Source organism: Oncorhynchus keta, chromosome 10, assembly GCF_023373465.1.
Source record: "Oncorhynchus keta strain PuntledgeMale-10-30-2019 chromosome 10, Oket_V2, whole genome shotgun sequence".
Classification (NCBI taxonomy): domain Eukaryota; kingdom Metazoa; phylum Chordata; class Actinopteri; order Salmoniformes; family Salmonidae; genus Oncorhynchus; species Oncorhynchus keta.
In genome coordinates, this window is record NC_068430.1 from 19,564,983 (window position 1) to 19,582,232 (window position 17,250).

Genomic DNA, 17,250 nt, shown 5'->3' on the forward strand with positions numbered 1-17,250 from the left:
TTCTTTAATTAAGAAAGATTAGTTGGAGCATGAACATGTTGTATTGTATGCCTTGGCTCAAATCTGTAGTTTCCGTAAAGCCTTTCCAATATAATATTTTCATCAATTATACTCAAAGTTCTACACCTCCACTTGGTGCTGTTGACGTTTCTTCCACATGCCTTGAGTTCTCTTAAGGCAGCCCACAGCTACAGTATTGGGCTAGAATGAAAGTTACTTTTCTCACAAATTGACAGATACGCCTATTTGGCAGCAGGTCAGCAATCAGGGAGAGGCTGATATACACACACACACACACACACACACACACACACACACACACACACACACACCTGCTGCCTTCATGCTAAAGTCTCAATCTGTATTTATTTGCATTCCATGGTTGTTTGGGGTTGAGTAAGGTTAAGGGGGGGTGGCTGGGCTGTTAATTTGTGTTCCTCATTACCTCCAGGACGAGACACAGACAGAGTCTGAGGTCCAACATTCAACTCATTTTATGGCCAATGATAAAACTCCTAACATTTAGTCTGCTGTATCATGCCATCTCGGACTCCTTTCAAATGGTGTATTATTATGCAGAATGCTCCAGCTCTCCTGGAGGGGCTTGGCTTTGTCTCCGGGTCACTGCCTTCAAGGACAACTGCGATTACAGGGCAAACAGGCCTGTCTGAGTAAGGGACGGCCACACAGACAAGACTCTGCTAACCCAGAAAAATGAACAGAGAGAGACAGAGAAAGCGGTGACAGCGGAACTTTGTTTTTACTTGTTTGTTTATAGCCTGTGTGTGTTTGCCAAACGTCTCCAAAGCCTCTCAGCACTCGTCCTCACATTCATCTTTTTTTATTATTTCAATTTCGTAATGATTCGGCACATCTCTTCTCATTCCATTTTCTCTCAATTATTAAATGCAAATTGTAAATGGAAGTTATTACTTTTGGCCAAATTGTGACGTTGGAGAAGTGGAAATTGAACTCATTTGAGATGATACAATTATCCTCTAGGCTGGGATTAGCGTTAATCCTCTCTTGTTATTAGTGAGCACATAACCTCTTCAAAGTTGAAGTGCACAATGTCCCCTCCTCCTCCTTCCACACATACACACACACACTCACAGCTCAGTGCTCTGTGGTGATGTCTTAGCATGGAGCACATTCTAAGATACAAGTATTACCACAGAGCACTGGCAATGTACCATAGAAAGTAGGCAAATTTGGCTATTATAATAGGTATTAGATACAAGCACAACCAGACTGGAATCAGAATACAGGATGGCACACATGCCATAATTAAGTCACAGGGACAGGGTTGACATTGCTGCTGTCCCTGTTCTACAGCCTCCCAGTTAAGACTGAACTTCTGCTGTGAATTAGAATGAGACAAATATGGCAAGAGGAAACAGTAACAGTTTCAACCAATTCCACGCTTTTCAGAAAATTAATCCAGAGAGAGAGAACATGTCTAATGAGCTCCAGAGGTATACACCTGGACATCAGTCTTCTCAGTGAGCCCACAGTGGGCTATCTTGGCCCTGGCCTGTGTTTGTGTAGTGCACGCAGGGGGAGAGGAGAGCGTGGCCAGCCACTGAAACTATCAAAGCTCTCTCCTATCAAAGCTCTTACACCTCCAGGAATCACAAGCAAACAAATTCCAAATGCTGCGGAATTTGAGAGTGGAACTGGCGAAGGCTCTGAGAGAGGCCTGATAAGCCGAGAAGAGAGGCAGGCTGCTGACCCAGGATGCCGTGCAGCACTGCTAGCAGGAGGACAACCCATCTCGTGTGGTGCTGTCTTTGCTTCCTGACATCTTAATGAAGTTCACTCCTGTTTTGTTGTTTTGGCTGTTCTTTTGGGGGTTACATTTAAGTCATTTAGGGTTTGGTCTAGGATTTTTTTCTCTGGTGAACAGGTAGGCTACACAGTTCTCAGTGCTTTTTCTTTGTCATGTTTTGTTACTTAAAAACTACACGTTTTAATGAAATAATATTGTCCTATACTATTATGTAACCACCTAAACAATGCATGTATAACAAACGGTAAATCCCTAATGAGATACAATGACACATCCTCTTCATTATAAGGATTGAGAAGGCAGAGGGGATTGACTTTAGTGGCTCATCCCAATTTAACTAGCTTCTTCTGTGTGACACTGCAGTCCGGCCTGCTGCTCAAAATAATCTCCCCAGGTTAACATACTGCAGCAGCCTGGCATAGCAGCTAGTCTCTGAGTGGAGGTCAGGTTCTTCTTCTTGATTAATTAAAGAGAGGCTCAGTCCTAATTAATGTCCTATGCTGCTTGGTCATTCTTTGACCCTGTCAGACTGAGGCAGTAATACATTATCACACGCAACTGTCAAACCGGAAAACTCTCCTCCTGGAGTTTTGTGGAAATCCACAGACACACTCATCCAGTGATCTGATGGTGTGATCATCTACAATATGATGATATCAGGGCTTATGTAACATGAGGAGGGATGTTGTATCATCTTGGGAATGTACTGTATCCATCTACTTACAATAAACCCCAGCTTGTGAACATGAGAGATGGGGGAAGCAATAGAGAGAGATTAATAGTGTAATTTAAGTATGTCTCATCCCCTCATTTACTCTCTGTGTGTGTGTTACAACAGTGTGCTGTGTACAAGCAAACTGTCATATAGCCACTGAAAAATAAATACTTTTCAAAGTCAAATCCAGACACCTAACGCTGTTCTTCTATAGTTAACCATATCCTGTCTCATCTGTGTGTGCAGGTGAATGGGAAGGACCTGTCCAAGGCCACCCATGACCAGGCAGTGGAGGTCTTCCGCACGGCCAAGGAGCCCATCATGGTCCATGTGCTTCGCCGGGCCCCCCGCCCCAAACCCTCTATCCCTGCCTCAGACACCGAGGTGGTAGACATCAGCACCCAGACAGACATCACCTTTCAACACATCATGGCCCTCACCAAGCTACCTGCCTCCACCCCTGCCGTGGCTGTGCTGGAGCAATACCTAATGCCTGAGGAGTGAGTTACAGTACACTGTCCTATCTGCTGGGATAGAGTTAAGGGGAGGGACGGGGTTAAAAGACAAGATGATTCCTTTATTTATTTTTTTGTCCATTCATGGTCAATGATTGGAAAAGGACTTGATGCAAAATAATGTTGTTGAAAACTTAACCGGTCAGTAAAGAAAAGGCTCAGGTAAAGGAAAAATATTTGGATACAGTGTCACTTTGCCAGTTCATTAAAACAGAACCATCTAACCGAAGTTCATGTGAATGTTACAGCTGTCACTTAGTGAGATATCAGGTCCTGGGACACATGCTTAAATGAAGATGATGGCCTTGTCTGTCGTCCACTAGCTGTGTGTCTGTGTGGCCCAGAGCTCACAGTCTATGTGTGGCCCAGAGCTCACAGTCTATGTGTGGCCCGGAGCTCACAGTCTATGTGTGGCCCGGAGCTCACAGTCTATGTGTGGCCCGGAGCTCACAGTCTATGCGTGGCCTGGAGCTCAGTCTATGCGTGGCCCAGAGCTCACAGTCTATGTGTGGCCCGGAGCTCAGTCTATGCGTGGCCCAGAGCTCACAGTCTATGCGTGGCCCGGAGCTCAGTCTATGCGTGGCCCAGAGCTCACAGTCTATGTGTGGCCCAGAGCTCACAGTCTATGCGTGGCCCAGAGCTCACAGTCTATGCGTGGCCCAGAGCTCACAGTCTATGTGTGGCCCAGAGCTCACAGTCTATGCGTGGCCCAGAGCTCACAGTCTATGTGTGGCCCAGAGCTCAGTCTATGCGTGGCCCAGAGCTCACAGTCTATGCGTGGCCCGGAGCTCAGTCTATGCGTGGCCCAGAGCTCACAGTCTATGTGTGGCCCAGAGCTCACAGTCTATGCGTGGCCCAGAGCTCACAGTCTATGCGTGGCCCAGAGCTCACAGTCTATGTGTGGCCCAGAGCTCACAGTCTATGCGTGGCCCAGAGCTCACAGTCTATGTGTGGCCCAGAGCTCACAGTCTATGTGTGGCCCAGAGCTCACAGTCTATGTGTGGCCCAGAGCTCACAGTCTATGCGTGGCCCAGAGCTCACAGTCTATGCGTGGCCCAGAGCTCACAGTCTATGTGTGGCCCAGAGCTCACAGTCTATGTGTGGCCCAGAGCTCACAGTCTATGTGTGGCCTGGAGCTGTGGCCCAGAGCTCACAGTCTATGCGTGGCCCAGAGCTCACAGTCTATGTGTGGCCCAGAGCTCACAGTCTATGTGTGGCCCAGAGCTCACAGTCTACGTGTGGCCTGGAGCTGTGGCCCAGAGCTCACAGTCTATGCGTGGCCCAGAGCTCACAGTCTATGCGTGGCCCAGAGCTCACAGTCTATGTGTGGCCCAGAGCTCACAGTCTATGCGTGGCCCAGAGCTCACAGTCTATGCGTGGCCCAGAGCTCACAGTCTATGCGTGGCCCAGAGCTCACAGTCTATGTGTGGCCCAGAGCTCACAGTCTATGTGTGGCCCAGAGCTCACAGTCTACGTGTGGCCTGGAGCTGTGGCCCAGAGCTCACAGTCTATGTGTGGCCCAGAGCTCACAGTCTATGTGTGGCCCAGAGCTCACAGTCTATGTGTGGCCCAGAGCTCACAGTCTATGTGTGGCCCAGAGCTCACAGTCTACGTGTGGCCTGGAGCTGTGGCCCAGAGCTCACAGTCTATGCGTGGCCCAGATCTCACAGTCTATGCGTGGCCCAGATCTCACAGTCTATGTGTGTAACTCATTATCGGTAGGAACAGCTGCTCTTTAATCGTCAATCATTATTATTTTAATTGATTTAAGTCAAATTAAAAACAGAACATTTTAATTTCTGATTAACCTCAGGCCAAAGACACTTCTTAAAACTTGATTTAAGATTCCACTCTTACAAAATAATGTGGGCAGTTGTTTTCCATTCTCATTCCAAATTTAGCAATGTAATAAGATCTAACTGAAACACTGTAGTAACAGATTAATAATGACAAGCCTTGTAATCTGTAAGAACAATAGTGTTATTAGTTTCTGTAGGTCGGTCTATTTCCCATACAACTATCTTTATTGTGTTGAATTACTTTCATAGGCATTCCCCTGGGCACGAGTACTTTGACCCCAATGATTTCCTGGAGGGCATGCAGCAGGAGATGGATCGAGAGGAGCTGGAATATGAGGTAACAGACAGATGACTACCTTCTCTTTTTCTCCCTCTCACCATCTACCTTTCTCCTCCTCTCTACCCATCTCACCCTCTCTTCTTGTCCCCTCTCCTCCTCTCTACCCATCTCACCCTCTCTACCCATCTCACCCTCTCTTCTTGTCCCCCTCTCCTCCTCTCTACCCATCTCAACCTCTCTTCTTGTCCCCTCTCCTCCTCTCTACCCATCTCACCCTCTCTACCCATCTCACCCTCTCTTCTTGTCCCCCTCTCCTCCTCTCTACCCATCTCACCCTCTCTACCCATCTCACCCTCTCATCTTCTCACCCTCTCATCTTCTCCCCCTCTCTTCTTCTCCCCCTCTCCTCCTCTCTACCAATCTCACCCTCTTCTTCTCCCCCTCTCCTCCTCTCTACCAATCTCACCCTCTTCTTCTCCCCCTCTCCTCCTCTCTACCCATCTCACCCTCTTCTTCTCACCCTCTCCCCCTCTCCACCCCTTCTCTCCCACTCTCCACCCCTTCTCTCCCACTCTCTTCTTCTCCTCCTCTCTACCCATCTCACCCTCTTCTTCTCACCCTCTCCCCCTCTCCACCCCTTCTCTCCCTCTCACCTTCTCAATGAAGATAAAGTTGAAGTCTGAGTTTTACATATACTTAGGGTATACTTGTTTATTAACAACTCTTGTTAACAACCTATAGTTTTGGCAAGTCGGTTTGGAAATCTACATTGTGCATGACACAAGTCATTTTTCCAACAATTGTTTACAGACAGATTATTTCACTTATAATTCACTGTATCACAATTCCAATGGGTCAGAAGTTTATATACACAAACTTGACTGTGCTTTAAACAGCTTGGAAAATTCCAGAAAATTATGTCATGGCTTTAGAAGCTTCTGATAGGCTAATTTGCATCATTTGAGTCAATTGGAGGTGTACCTGTGGATGTATTTCAAGGCCTACCTTCAAACTCAGTGCGTCTTTGTTTGACATCATGGGAAAATCAAAAGAAAATCAGCCAAGACCTCAGAAAAAAAATTGTAGACTTCCACAAGTTTGGTTCATTCTTGGCAGCAATTTCCAAACGCCTGAAGGTACCACGTTCATCTGTACAAACAATGGTACGCAAGTATAAACACCATGGGACCAAGCAGCCGTCATACCGCTCTGGAAGAAGATGCGTTCTGTCTCCTAGAGATGAACGTACATTGGTGCAAAAAGTGCAAATCAATCCCAGAACAACAGAAAAGGACCTTGTGAAGATGCTGGAGGAAACGGGTACAAAAATATCGATATCCACAGTAAAACGAGTCCTATATCGACATAACCTGAAAGGCCGCTCTGCAAGGAAGAAGCCACTGCCCCAAAACCATCATAAAAAGCCAGACTACAGGTTGTAACTGCACATGGGGACAAAGATCATACTTTTTGGAGAAATGTCCTCTGGTCTGATGAAACAAAAATAGAACTGTTTGGCCATAATGACCATCGTTATGTTTTGGGAAAAAGGGGGAGGCTTGCAAGCCGAAGAACACATCCCAACTGTGAAGCACGGGGGTGGCAGAATCATGTTGTGGGGGTGCTTTGCTGCAGGAGGGACTGCTGCACTTCACAAAATAGATGGCATCATGAGGGAGGGAAATTATGTGGATATATTGAAGCAACATCTCAAAACATTGATATTTTGGGTCCGTGGCCAGGAAACTCCCCAGACCTTAATCCCATTGAGAAGTTGTGGTCAATCCTCAAAAGACGGGTGGAAAAACAAAACCCCACAAATTCTGACAAACTCCAAGCATTGATTATGCAAGAATGGGCTGCCATCAGTCAGGATGTGGCCCAGAAGTTAATTGACAGCATGCCAGGCCGGATTGAGGAGGTCTTGAAAAAGAAGGGCGAACACTGCAAATATTGACCCTTTGCATCAACTTCATGTAATTGTCAATAAAAGCCTTGACACTTCTGAAATGCTTGTAATTATACTTCAGTATTTCATAGTAACATCTGACAAAGATATATATAAAATCAAATCAAATGTTATTTGTCACATACACATGGTTAGCAGATGTTAATGCGAGTGTAGCGAAATGCTTGTGCTTCTAGTTCCGACAATGTAGTAATCTAACCTAACAATTCCAAAACTACTACCTTATACACACAAGTGTAAAGGGATAAATAATATGTACATAAAGATATATGAATGAGTGATGGTACAGAATGGCATAGGCAAGATGCAGTAGATGGTATCGAGTACATTATATACATATGAGATGAGTAATGTAGGGTATGTAAACAAAGTGGCATAGTTTAAAGTGGCTAGTGATACATGTATTACATAAAGATGCAGTAGATGATATAGAGTACAGTATATACATATACATTTGAGATGGGTAATGTAGGGTATGTAAACATTATATTAAGTAGCATTGTTTAAAGTGGCTAGTGATATATTTTTTACATCAATTTCCATTATTAAAGTGGCTGGAGTTGAGGCAGTGTTGGCAGCAGCCACTCAATGTTAGTGTTGGCTGTTTAACAGTCTGATGGCCTTGAGATAGAAGCTGTTTTTCAGTCTCTCGGTCCCTGCTTTGATGCACCTGTACTGACCTAGCCTTCTGGATGATAGCGGGGTGAACAGGCAGTGGCTCGGGTGGTTGTGGTCCTTGATGATCTTTATGGCCTTCCTGCGACATCGGGTGGTGTAGGTGTCCTGGAGGGCAGGTAGTTTGCCCCCGGTGATGCGTTGTGCAGACCTCACTACCCTCTGGAGAGCCTTACGGTTGTGGGCGGAGCAGTTGCCGTACCAGGCGGTGATACAGCCCGACAGGATGCTCTCGATTGTGCATCTGTAGAAGTTTGTGAGTGCTTTTGGTGACAAGCCAAATTTCTTCAGCCTCCTGAGGTTGAAGAGGCGCTGCTGTGCCTTCTTCACGACGCTGTCTGTGTGGGTGGACCAATTCAGTTTGTCCGTGATGTGTATGCCGAGGAACTTAAAACCGTGAAGCAGCAAACTTTGTGGCAATTAATATTTGTGTAATTCTCAAAACCTTTGGCCACGACTGTACACAGCCCATCTGTAAATAGTACACCCAACTACCTCATCCCCAAATTGTTACATATTTTTTTACTCTTTTGCACCCCAGTATCTTTACTTGCACATCATCATCTGCACATCTAACACTCCAGTGTTAATGCTAAATTGTAATTATTTCGCCACTATGGCCTATTTTTTAGCTCCGTAATCTTACTACATTTGCACACACTGTACATAGATTTTTCTGTTTTGTTATTGACTGTACGTTTGTTTATGTGTAACTCTGTGTTGTTGTTTGTGTCGCACTGCTTTGCTTTATCTATGCTGGTGCTGAAACATTTGCATACTGATGCTATGCTACATCTAAACGGCTTCTTATGTAGTTCCACAACAGAGGTGTGAATGAGGTCTGGCCATCAGTTCAGATGAAAGGTCATTTTAAAGGGATATTGTACTGTAACAGGAAAATAATACACTTTACTCTTTGTTTGTGTGTTTATGGAAATCCTTCAATTGTTTTGTTTAAACCCTGTCTGAAACCACAGAGTATTCTGCATGTTCTGTTTTGGAGATTAGGGGGGATTTCAATAGTCAGCTGCCGTGGTAGAGAACAGTTGCGTTGGGCGGTTAACCCTCTCTACCCCCCTGACCCAGAGGCATAGGACAGCTAGTATCAGGGTCTGTATCTCACAGATTACAGGTGTTGACTAGTGACAAATGGGATACTGCTCAGCTGCAAACCAGTGGATCATCGTTCATTCTGTCACTGTCTCCAAGAGATACAGGGCATCGTCTTGAAGGAGCCATTATTGTGATGGATGGATCATTGTGTGTTCATGGACCTTTGTTGAACTCAATATACTGCTGGGTGTATAATAAAACAACAGCAACCATGGAACTCCACTCCACACATTGAGAGAGAGATCTGTGATTTAAATGTTTTTGTTTTTGCCTTGTTGCAGGAAGTGGATTTGTACAGAACCAACATCCAGGACAAGCTTGGTTTGACTGTCTGCTACAGGACTGATGATGAGGACGAGACTGGGATCTATGTCAGTGAGGTATGTAGCACATCTGCAGGCATGGCCAGATACAGACATCATTTTTTGAAAGAAAAGAGACAAGCCCTTTTCCCTTGGTTCCCCCTCCCTGGTATACTGTTGTCGCGGTTATGATGTAAAGAAGAAGCAGGAATAATAGGTGCTGGTTGGATAGAACTTCATGTATCATCTTATGGTCACTAAAGTAACAGACAGTACACCTCTGAATTAAGAATATCAAAACCTGCAGATAAGAACTGTATTGTCTTTATGCTGTCTTTCCTCTGTGACTGAAAGTCTGCTTGAAATGAAAACATGCTCTGCGTTATTTCTTTAGATTGACCCAAACAGCATCGCTGCAAAGGATGGTAGGATCAGAGAGGGAGATAGAATTATCCAGGTAAGGATGAACATTCTCAATACTTACAAGAAACTTTATAATAATATATTGTGCATGACCATTTCGGAGCCCATTTCTGATTCCATTCCTCTACTTCTCCATTTAGATCAATGGAATTGAGATCCAGAACCGAGAGGATGCTGTGGCTTTGTTGACCAGTGAGGAGAATCAGAATGTGTGCCTACTGGTAGCCAGACCAGAGATCCAGGTAATCTCACCACCCACCTCCTAGACCCCTCTCTAGTACTAGGCATGTATAAACTCAGTTTCCTGAGTTGTACTGTAGCCTTAATTGGAAGAGACTAACATCCTCCTCCCTCTCCCTCCTGTCCCCTGTGTCCTAGCTGGATGAGGGTTGGATGGATGACGACAGGAATGACTTCCTGGATGACCTCCACATGGACATGCTGGAGCAGCAGCACCACCAGGCCATGCAGTTCACCGCCAGCATGCTGCAGCAGGTACGGTACAGCAGCCAGCATAGAGCCCCTCAGCACTGTAGACACACACAGTACACACAGCGTGAGTCAACAAGATGGCTTGATCAATCATAGATTCACATATGCTCACCTGCATGTTGCTGAAGATGAGCCAATTCCATACAGGGTAACATATGCTCAGTTGCCATAATGGCCCACAGTACTCTACATACTGAAATGTAGTAGCAGTGATGTGGGTAGGTTCACATAGTCAATGATAAGTACAGAGAAAACTACTAATGTGTGTTAAAAGGTGATTCAATTATTAATCCTATTGTCTGGTGTTGCAGAAGAAGCATGAGGAGGATGGTGGAACAACGGACACAGCCACCCTGTTGTCCAACCACCACGAGAAGGATAGTGGGGTTGGCCGCACCGACGAGAGCACGCGCACCGACGAGAGCACACGCAACGACGAGAGCTCTGAGCAGGAGAACCTGGGGGATGACCAGACTACAGCCTCCAACACACTGGGCAGCTGCAGCCGCAGCCGCAGGAAGCTGACCTACAGCCAGGACACCCTGGGCAGCACTGAACTGCCTTTCAGCAGTGAGTCCTTCATCTCTGCAGACTACGACCATGCTGACTTCCTGGGTATCCCTGCAGATGAGTGTGAGCGCTTCCGAGAGCTCCTGGAGCTGAAGTGCCAGGTGAGGAGCGTGGGGGGCCCCCATGGCCTGTACTGCCAGAGTGCCAGGGCCGGAAGGGCCGAAGAGGGGGTGGACAAGGAGCTGGAGCTGCTGAACGAGGAGCTGCACAGCATTGAGCTTGAATGCCTCAACATCGTCCGGGCCCACAAGATGCAGCAGCTAAGGGAGCAGTACCGTGAGTCGTGGATGCTGCACAACAGCGGGTTCCGCAACTACAACACCAGCATCGATGCGCGCCGCCACGAGCTCTCTGACATTAACGAACTTCCCGAGAAGTCGGACAAGGACAGCTCCAGCGCCTACAACACTGGAGAGAGCTGCCGCAGCACCCCCCTCACCCTGGAGCTGTCCCCAGACAACTCCCTCCAAAGGAGGGAAGAGAACCAGGGCGAGGCCGGGGCCTATAGCAGCACAGGGCTCAACAACAAGATCCTCAAGCCCCTGCTGTCTCCTGTCCAAGAGGCCGATGGTCCCGGCAGAATCAGGCCCTCCTCCTCGAAGGAGTCTGAGTGTGACCTGCAGGCGGAGGAGAAGGAGTGTAAGCTGGGAGAGTCTACTCACAAGCTGGCCCAGCCCCGCTCCCTGTACAAACACGCCCACATCCCGGCCCATGCCCAGCACTACCAGAGCTACATGCAGCTGATCCAGCAGAAGTCTGCCGTGGAATATGCCCAGAGCCAAATGAGCCTGGTCAGTCTGGTCAGCCGCGGTGACCCTGTGACCCCCAGAGACATGCTGGAGCCCAAGAAGGAGTGGAAGGTGAAGATCCGCAGCGATGGCACACGCTACATCACCAAGAGGCCCATCAGGGACAAGCTGCTGAAGGAGCGCGCCCTGCGTATCCGCGAGGAGCGCAGCGGCATGACCACAGACGACGACGCCATCAGCGAGCTGAAGATCGGGCGGTACTGGAGCAAGGAGGAGAGGAAGCAGCACGCGGTGCGCGCCAAGGAGCAGAAACAGCGCCGCGAGTTCATGAAGCAGAGCCGCGCCGACTGCCTGAAGGAACAGGCCAGCCTGGATGACGACAAGAAGGAGCCCAATATCATTGAGCTGAGCCACAAAAAGATGATGAAAAAGAGGAACAAGAAAATCTTTGACAATTGGATGACTATCCAGGAACTTTTGACCCACGGTGCTAAGTCGCCTGACGGCACGCGAGTGTACAACTCCCTCCTGTCTGTCACCACAGTGTAGGAGGCAGACAGGACAGGCCAGGCCTGGGGTGTAATGTACTGTAAATAGGACACTACCGATTGGGGTACAGATTTCTGCCTCGTTCAATGTGGCAACATTTTGTAAATATTAAACAGGTAAAGCCTTTCTGAAGGACCTTTTGGCCCCTGCGGGCGGTTGAGAGATACTTTACAAAGTGTTCCATGGATGGACTTTGAAGATGATTATTGACAGGATAATACTGTTTTCAAATACTTTCAATAACTTTCCACTGGGCACATTTCCAACTGGGCATTTTGGCTCAACGTAATTGAATTGAAATGATGTGGAAACAACGTTGACTCAACCAGTGTGTGCCCAGTGAGTTTCTACCTTTGTTCTGTGTGTCAAGACCGTTTGTCATAAGTAAAGAGCAGCCAACATTTACACATTTTTTTGTTTTATTACGTTTTTAACAAGTATCTCTTATCAGTATTTTACTGTTATACACTATACAGTGCCTTCGGAAAGTATTCAGACCCATTTACATTTTGTTACGTTTCAGCCTTATTCTAAAATGTATTAAATCATTTTTCCCTCATCAATCTACACCCCATAACGACACAACAAAAACAGGTGTTTAGAAATGTTTGCTAATTTATAAAATAAAAAAAACAGAAATATCACATTTACATAAGTATTCAGAATCCCTTTACTCAGTACTTTGTTGAAACACCTTTGGAAGCTATTACAGCCTCGAGTGTTCTTGGATATGATGCTGCAGGTTTGGCAGACCTGTATTTGGGGAGTTCTTCCCATTCTTCTCTGCAAATCCTCTCAAGTTCTGTCAGGTTGGATGGGGAGCGTTGCTGCACAGCTATTTTCAGGTCTCTCCAGAGATGATCGATTGGGTTCAAGTCCGGGCTCTGGCTGGGCCACTCAAGGACATTCAGAGACTTGTCCCAAAGTTACTCCTGCATTTCCCTGACTGTGTGCTTAGGGTCATTGTTCTGTTCGAAGGTGAACATTCACCCCAGTCTGAGGTCCTGAATGCTCTGGAGAAGGTTTTCATCAAGGATCTCTCTGTACTTTGCTCCGTTCAGCTTTGCCTCAATCCTGACTTGTCTCCCAGTCCCTGAAAAACATCCCCACACTATGATGCTGCCACCACAATCCTTCACCGTAGAGATGACGCCAGGTTTCCTCCAGACGTGATGCTTGGCATTCAGGCCAAAGAGTTCAATTTTGGTTTCATCAGACCAGAGAATCTTGTTTCTCGTGGTCTGAGAGTCTTTATGTGCCTTTTGGCAAACTCTAAGCGGGCTGTCATGTGCCTTTTACTGAGGAGTGGCTTCCGTCTGGCCACTCTACCAACAAGGCCTGATTGGTGGAGTGCTGCAGATATGGTTGTCCTTCTGGAAGGTTCTCCCATCTCCACAGGGGAACCCTGGAGCTCTGTCAGAGTGACCATTGGGTTCTTGCTCACCTCCCTGACCAAGGCCCTTCTCCCCTGATTGCTCAGTTTGGCCAGGCAGCCAGCTCTAGGAAGAGTCTTGGTGATTCCAGATTTCTTCCAATTACGAATTATGGAGGCCACGGTTTTCTTGGGGACCTTCAATGCTGCAGAAATGTTTTGATACCCTTCCCCAGCTCTGTGCCTCAACACAATCCTGTCTTGGAGCTCTAGGGACAGTTCCTTCGACCTCATGGCTTGGTTTTTGTCTGACATGCACTGTCAACTGTGGAACTTATATAGCCAGGTGTGTGCCTTTCCAAATCATTTTAATTCAATTGAATTTACCACAGGTATACTTCAATCAAGTTGTACAAACGTCAATGGAAACAGGATGCACCTGAGCTCAATTTTGAGACTTATAGCAAAGTGTCTGAATGCTTACGTAAATAAGGTATTTATTTTTTCTCGCTTTGTCATTATGGGGCATTGTATGTAGATTACTGAGGATTATATATTTTTTAATCAATTTTAGAATAAGGCTGTAACGTAACAAAATATGGAAAAAGTCAAGGCATCTGAATAGTTTCCGAAGTCACTGTGTATGCAAAAGTATGGGGACACCCTTTCAAATTAGAGGATTTGGCTATATCAGCCACACCCGTTGCTGACAGGTGTATAAAATTGAGCACACAGCCATGCAATCTCTATAGACAAACATTGGCAGGACAATGGCCCATACTGAAGAGCTCAGTGATTTTCAACGTGGCACAGTCATAGGATGCCAACTTTACATCAAGGCAGTTTATCAAATTTCTGCCCTGCGAGAGCTGCCCCAGTCAACTGCAAATGCTGTGATAATGAAGTGGAAACGCCTCGTAGCAACAACGGCTCAGCCGTGAAGTGGAAGGCCACACAAGCTCACGGAACAGCACCGCCGAGTGCTGAAGCGTGTAGCGCGTAAAAATCGTCTGTCCACGGTTGTAACACTCACTACCAAATTCCAAACTGCCTCTGGAAGCAACGTCAGCACAATAACTGTTCATCGGGAGCTTCATGAAATGGATTTCCATGGCCGTGCAGCCGGACACAAGCCTAAGATCACCAAGTGCAATGATAAGTGTCGGCTGGAGTGATGTAAAACTCGTCGCCATTGGAATCTGGAGCAGTGGAAAGACGTTCTCTGGAATGATGAACCATGCTTCACCATCTGGCAGTCCGACGGACAAATCTGGGTTTGTCGGATGCCAGGAGAACGCTACCTGCCCCAATGCATAGTGCCAACTGTAAAGTTTGGTGGAGGAGGAATAATGGTCTGGGGCTGTTTTTCATGGTTTGAACTACAGCCCCAGACCATTATTCCTAAAGGTGTTTGATTTGGTTGAGGTCAGGGCTCTGTGCAGGTCAGTCAAGTTCTTCCACACCAATCTCGACAAACCATTTCTTTATGTACCTCGCTTTGTGCATGAGGGCATTGTCATGATGAAACAGGAAAAGGCCTTCCCCAAACTGTTGCCACAAAGTTGGAAGCACATAATCATCTAGAATGTCAAAAATATGCTGTTGTGTTAAGATTTCCCTTCACTCGAACTTAGTTCCAGTGAAAAAGGCCTTCCCCAACTTAGTTCCAGTGAAGGGAAATCTTAACAGTATATTTTGACATTCTAGATGATTCTGTGCTTCCAACTTTGTGGCAACAGTTTGGAGAAGGCCTTTTCCTGTTTCAGCATGACAAAGCCCCTGTGCACAAAGCGAGGTCCATAAAAAAATGGTTTGTCGAGATCGGTGTGGAAGAACTTGGCTGACCTGCACAGAGCCCTGACCTCAACCAAATCGAACACCTTTAGGAGGAATTGGAACATTGACTGCGAGCCAGGCCTAATCGCCCAACATCAGTGCCTGACCTCACTAATGCTCTTATGGCTGAATGGAAGCAAGTCCCGCAGCAATGTTCCAACATCTAGTAGAAAACCTTCCCAGAAGAGTGGAGGCTGTTATAGCAGCAACTCCATATTAATGCCCAAGATTTTGGAATGAGATGTTCGACAAGCAGGTGTCCACATACTTTTGGGAATGTAGTGTACATAACTTTTTCGTATTGAAAGAAATACATAAATATTTAGCTTCAAGGTCAGCACGTAATCCGCAAAATACTTTTGTAAATGTAACTCAACCTCTGTTTTTTTTTATAAACAAAACACTTTTTAGTTATTGAAGATCTCGATGGGTGCTGTTTTTAAAAAGTTATACAACGAGTGGGTATCATCTGTTACATATTCTACCTTCAAGAAGTGATATTGTGTATGTATCAGGATAGAGGTAAACTGTCACGCATTTTTTTAAAATCAAAAATCTTTCTGTTATTATTGAAGCACATTGTAGTCGCCTTGCCTTCGTAGGACTCCAAATGACACAGCTTAACAAATCCTTACTTAGCCACCCAATTTGATGTCTTGTCAAATGAGAGAAATAATAAATTATTGTTTTATATTTGATGAGCGTTCAAACACTGGTGTGGGGTTTTTAATTGACCTACTGAGTCAGTGTGGGTAGATGGCAGGTGAGTAAAGGAGAGAGCAACTCTTATACAGCATCAGCCTACTGTATATGCTTTGAAGATGCCTTAGTACATTTCTAATGTGCTATGGGAAATAGTACCCTACATTCAAAATTCAGGATTTCAATACAAAATGAAAGATTTTATGGAGTATTAGCAAACATACAATAGCCTGACAATTCCTGGCATTGTTCTTTTCAGCCACTGACTATAATCTCAGCTGAGGTCCATAATAAGGCTAAACTCCCTCACCATCCCAGACAGATGAGGGCCATTTGTTTGAACAGAGGAGGAAGGATACTGACTAGGGTCTGAATTTGTTTATTTATTTTTTTAGCCTTTATTTGACTAGGCAAGTCAGTTAAGAACAAATTCTTATGTACAATGACGGCCTAAGAACAGTGGGTTAACTGCCATGTTCAGGGGCTGAATGACAGATTTTTACCTTGACAGCTTGGGGATTCAATGTAGCAACCTTTCGGTTACTGGCCTAATGCTCTAACCACTAGGCCACCTGCCGAATGAGTAAGAATTGCAAAGAACTATAAGGACTTTTTTTTTTTTATTCCCGTTTTTATACTTTTCCTCAGTTTAAATACAGCTGAACTATTGGCCAAAATGCAATGTTGTCCTGCCACTGCACTGCTGTTATGCCCCCAGTCTAACAGCATCCTATTACTAATTATAGTCATGGTGTGGATTGAACCTGCCATCGGAGATGCCCTGCACTTGTCCACAGACTGCTGAGCAGATTCAGAGGAATAGATGATATTTGATTTGAAAGAATTGTACTACAGTCCTTATGTGCTTATAGGGATACAAGCCAACTCATCCCTTCTTGAAATGTCATTAACCAATATCGGCAAGGGGGATTTGTCCTCCACACTTGACTGACCACTCCACCCAGGAGCCACTGACTGACCCACTCTGACCCCCATCTACCCCACACTTCTCCCCCACAGAATGACCACTCCACCCAGGAGCCACTGACTGACCCACGCTGACCCCCATCTACCCCACACTTCTCCCCCACAGACTGACAGCCCTACCCAGGGGCCACTGACTGACCCACCCTGACCCCTATCTCCCCCACAGACTGACCACTCCACCCAGGGGCCACTGACTGACCCCCATCTCCCCCACACTTCTCCCCCACAGACTGACCGCTCCACCCAGAGGCCAGTGACTGACTCACCCTGACCCCTATCTCCCCCACACTTCTCCCCCACAGACTGACCGCTCCACCCAGAGGCCAGTGACTGACTCACCCTGACCCCTATCTCGCCCACACTTCTCCCCCACAGACTGACCGCTCCACCCAGAGGCCAGTGACTGACCCCCA

At 46.3% G+C, this 17,250-nt stretch overlaps 1 protein-coding gene across 2 annotated transcripts in view; it reads left to right on the forward strand.

Annotated features, from left to right (window-relative positions):
- The window catches only part of LOC118388333 (E3 ubiquitin-protein ligase PDZRN3-B-like), a 143,927-nt gene extending 128,083 nt beyond the window's left edge, over positions 1-15,844 (forward strand). For both annotated transcript variants that reach the window (XM_052526625.1, XM_052526626.1), the window contains 7 exons: positions 2,751-3,004; positions 5,068-5,155; positions 9,137-9,235; positions 9,552-9,614; positions 9,721-9,822; positions 9,959-10,075; positions 10,384-15,844. In XM_052526625.1, coding sequence (XP_052382585.1) covers positions 2,751-3,004; positions 5,068-5,155; positions 9,137-9,235; positions 9,552-9,614; positions 9,721-9,822; positions 9,959-10,075; positions 10,384-11,940 — 2,280 coding nt within the window. In that variant the 3' untranslated portion in view covers positions 11,941-15,844. The remainder of the gene's footprint in view (positions 1-2,750; positions 3,005-5,067; positions 5,156-9,136; positions 9,236-9,551; positions 9,615-9,720; positions 9,823-9,958; positions 10,076-10,383) is intronic.
- Positions 15,845-17,250: the final 1,406 nt, after the last annotated feature.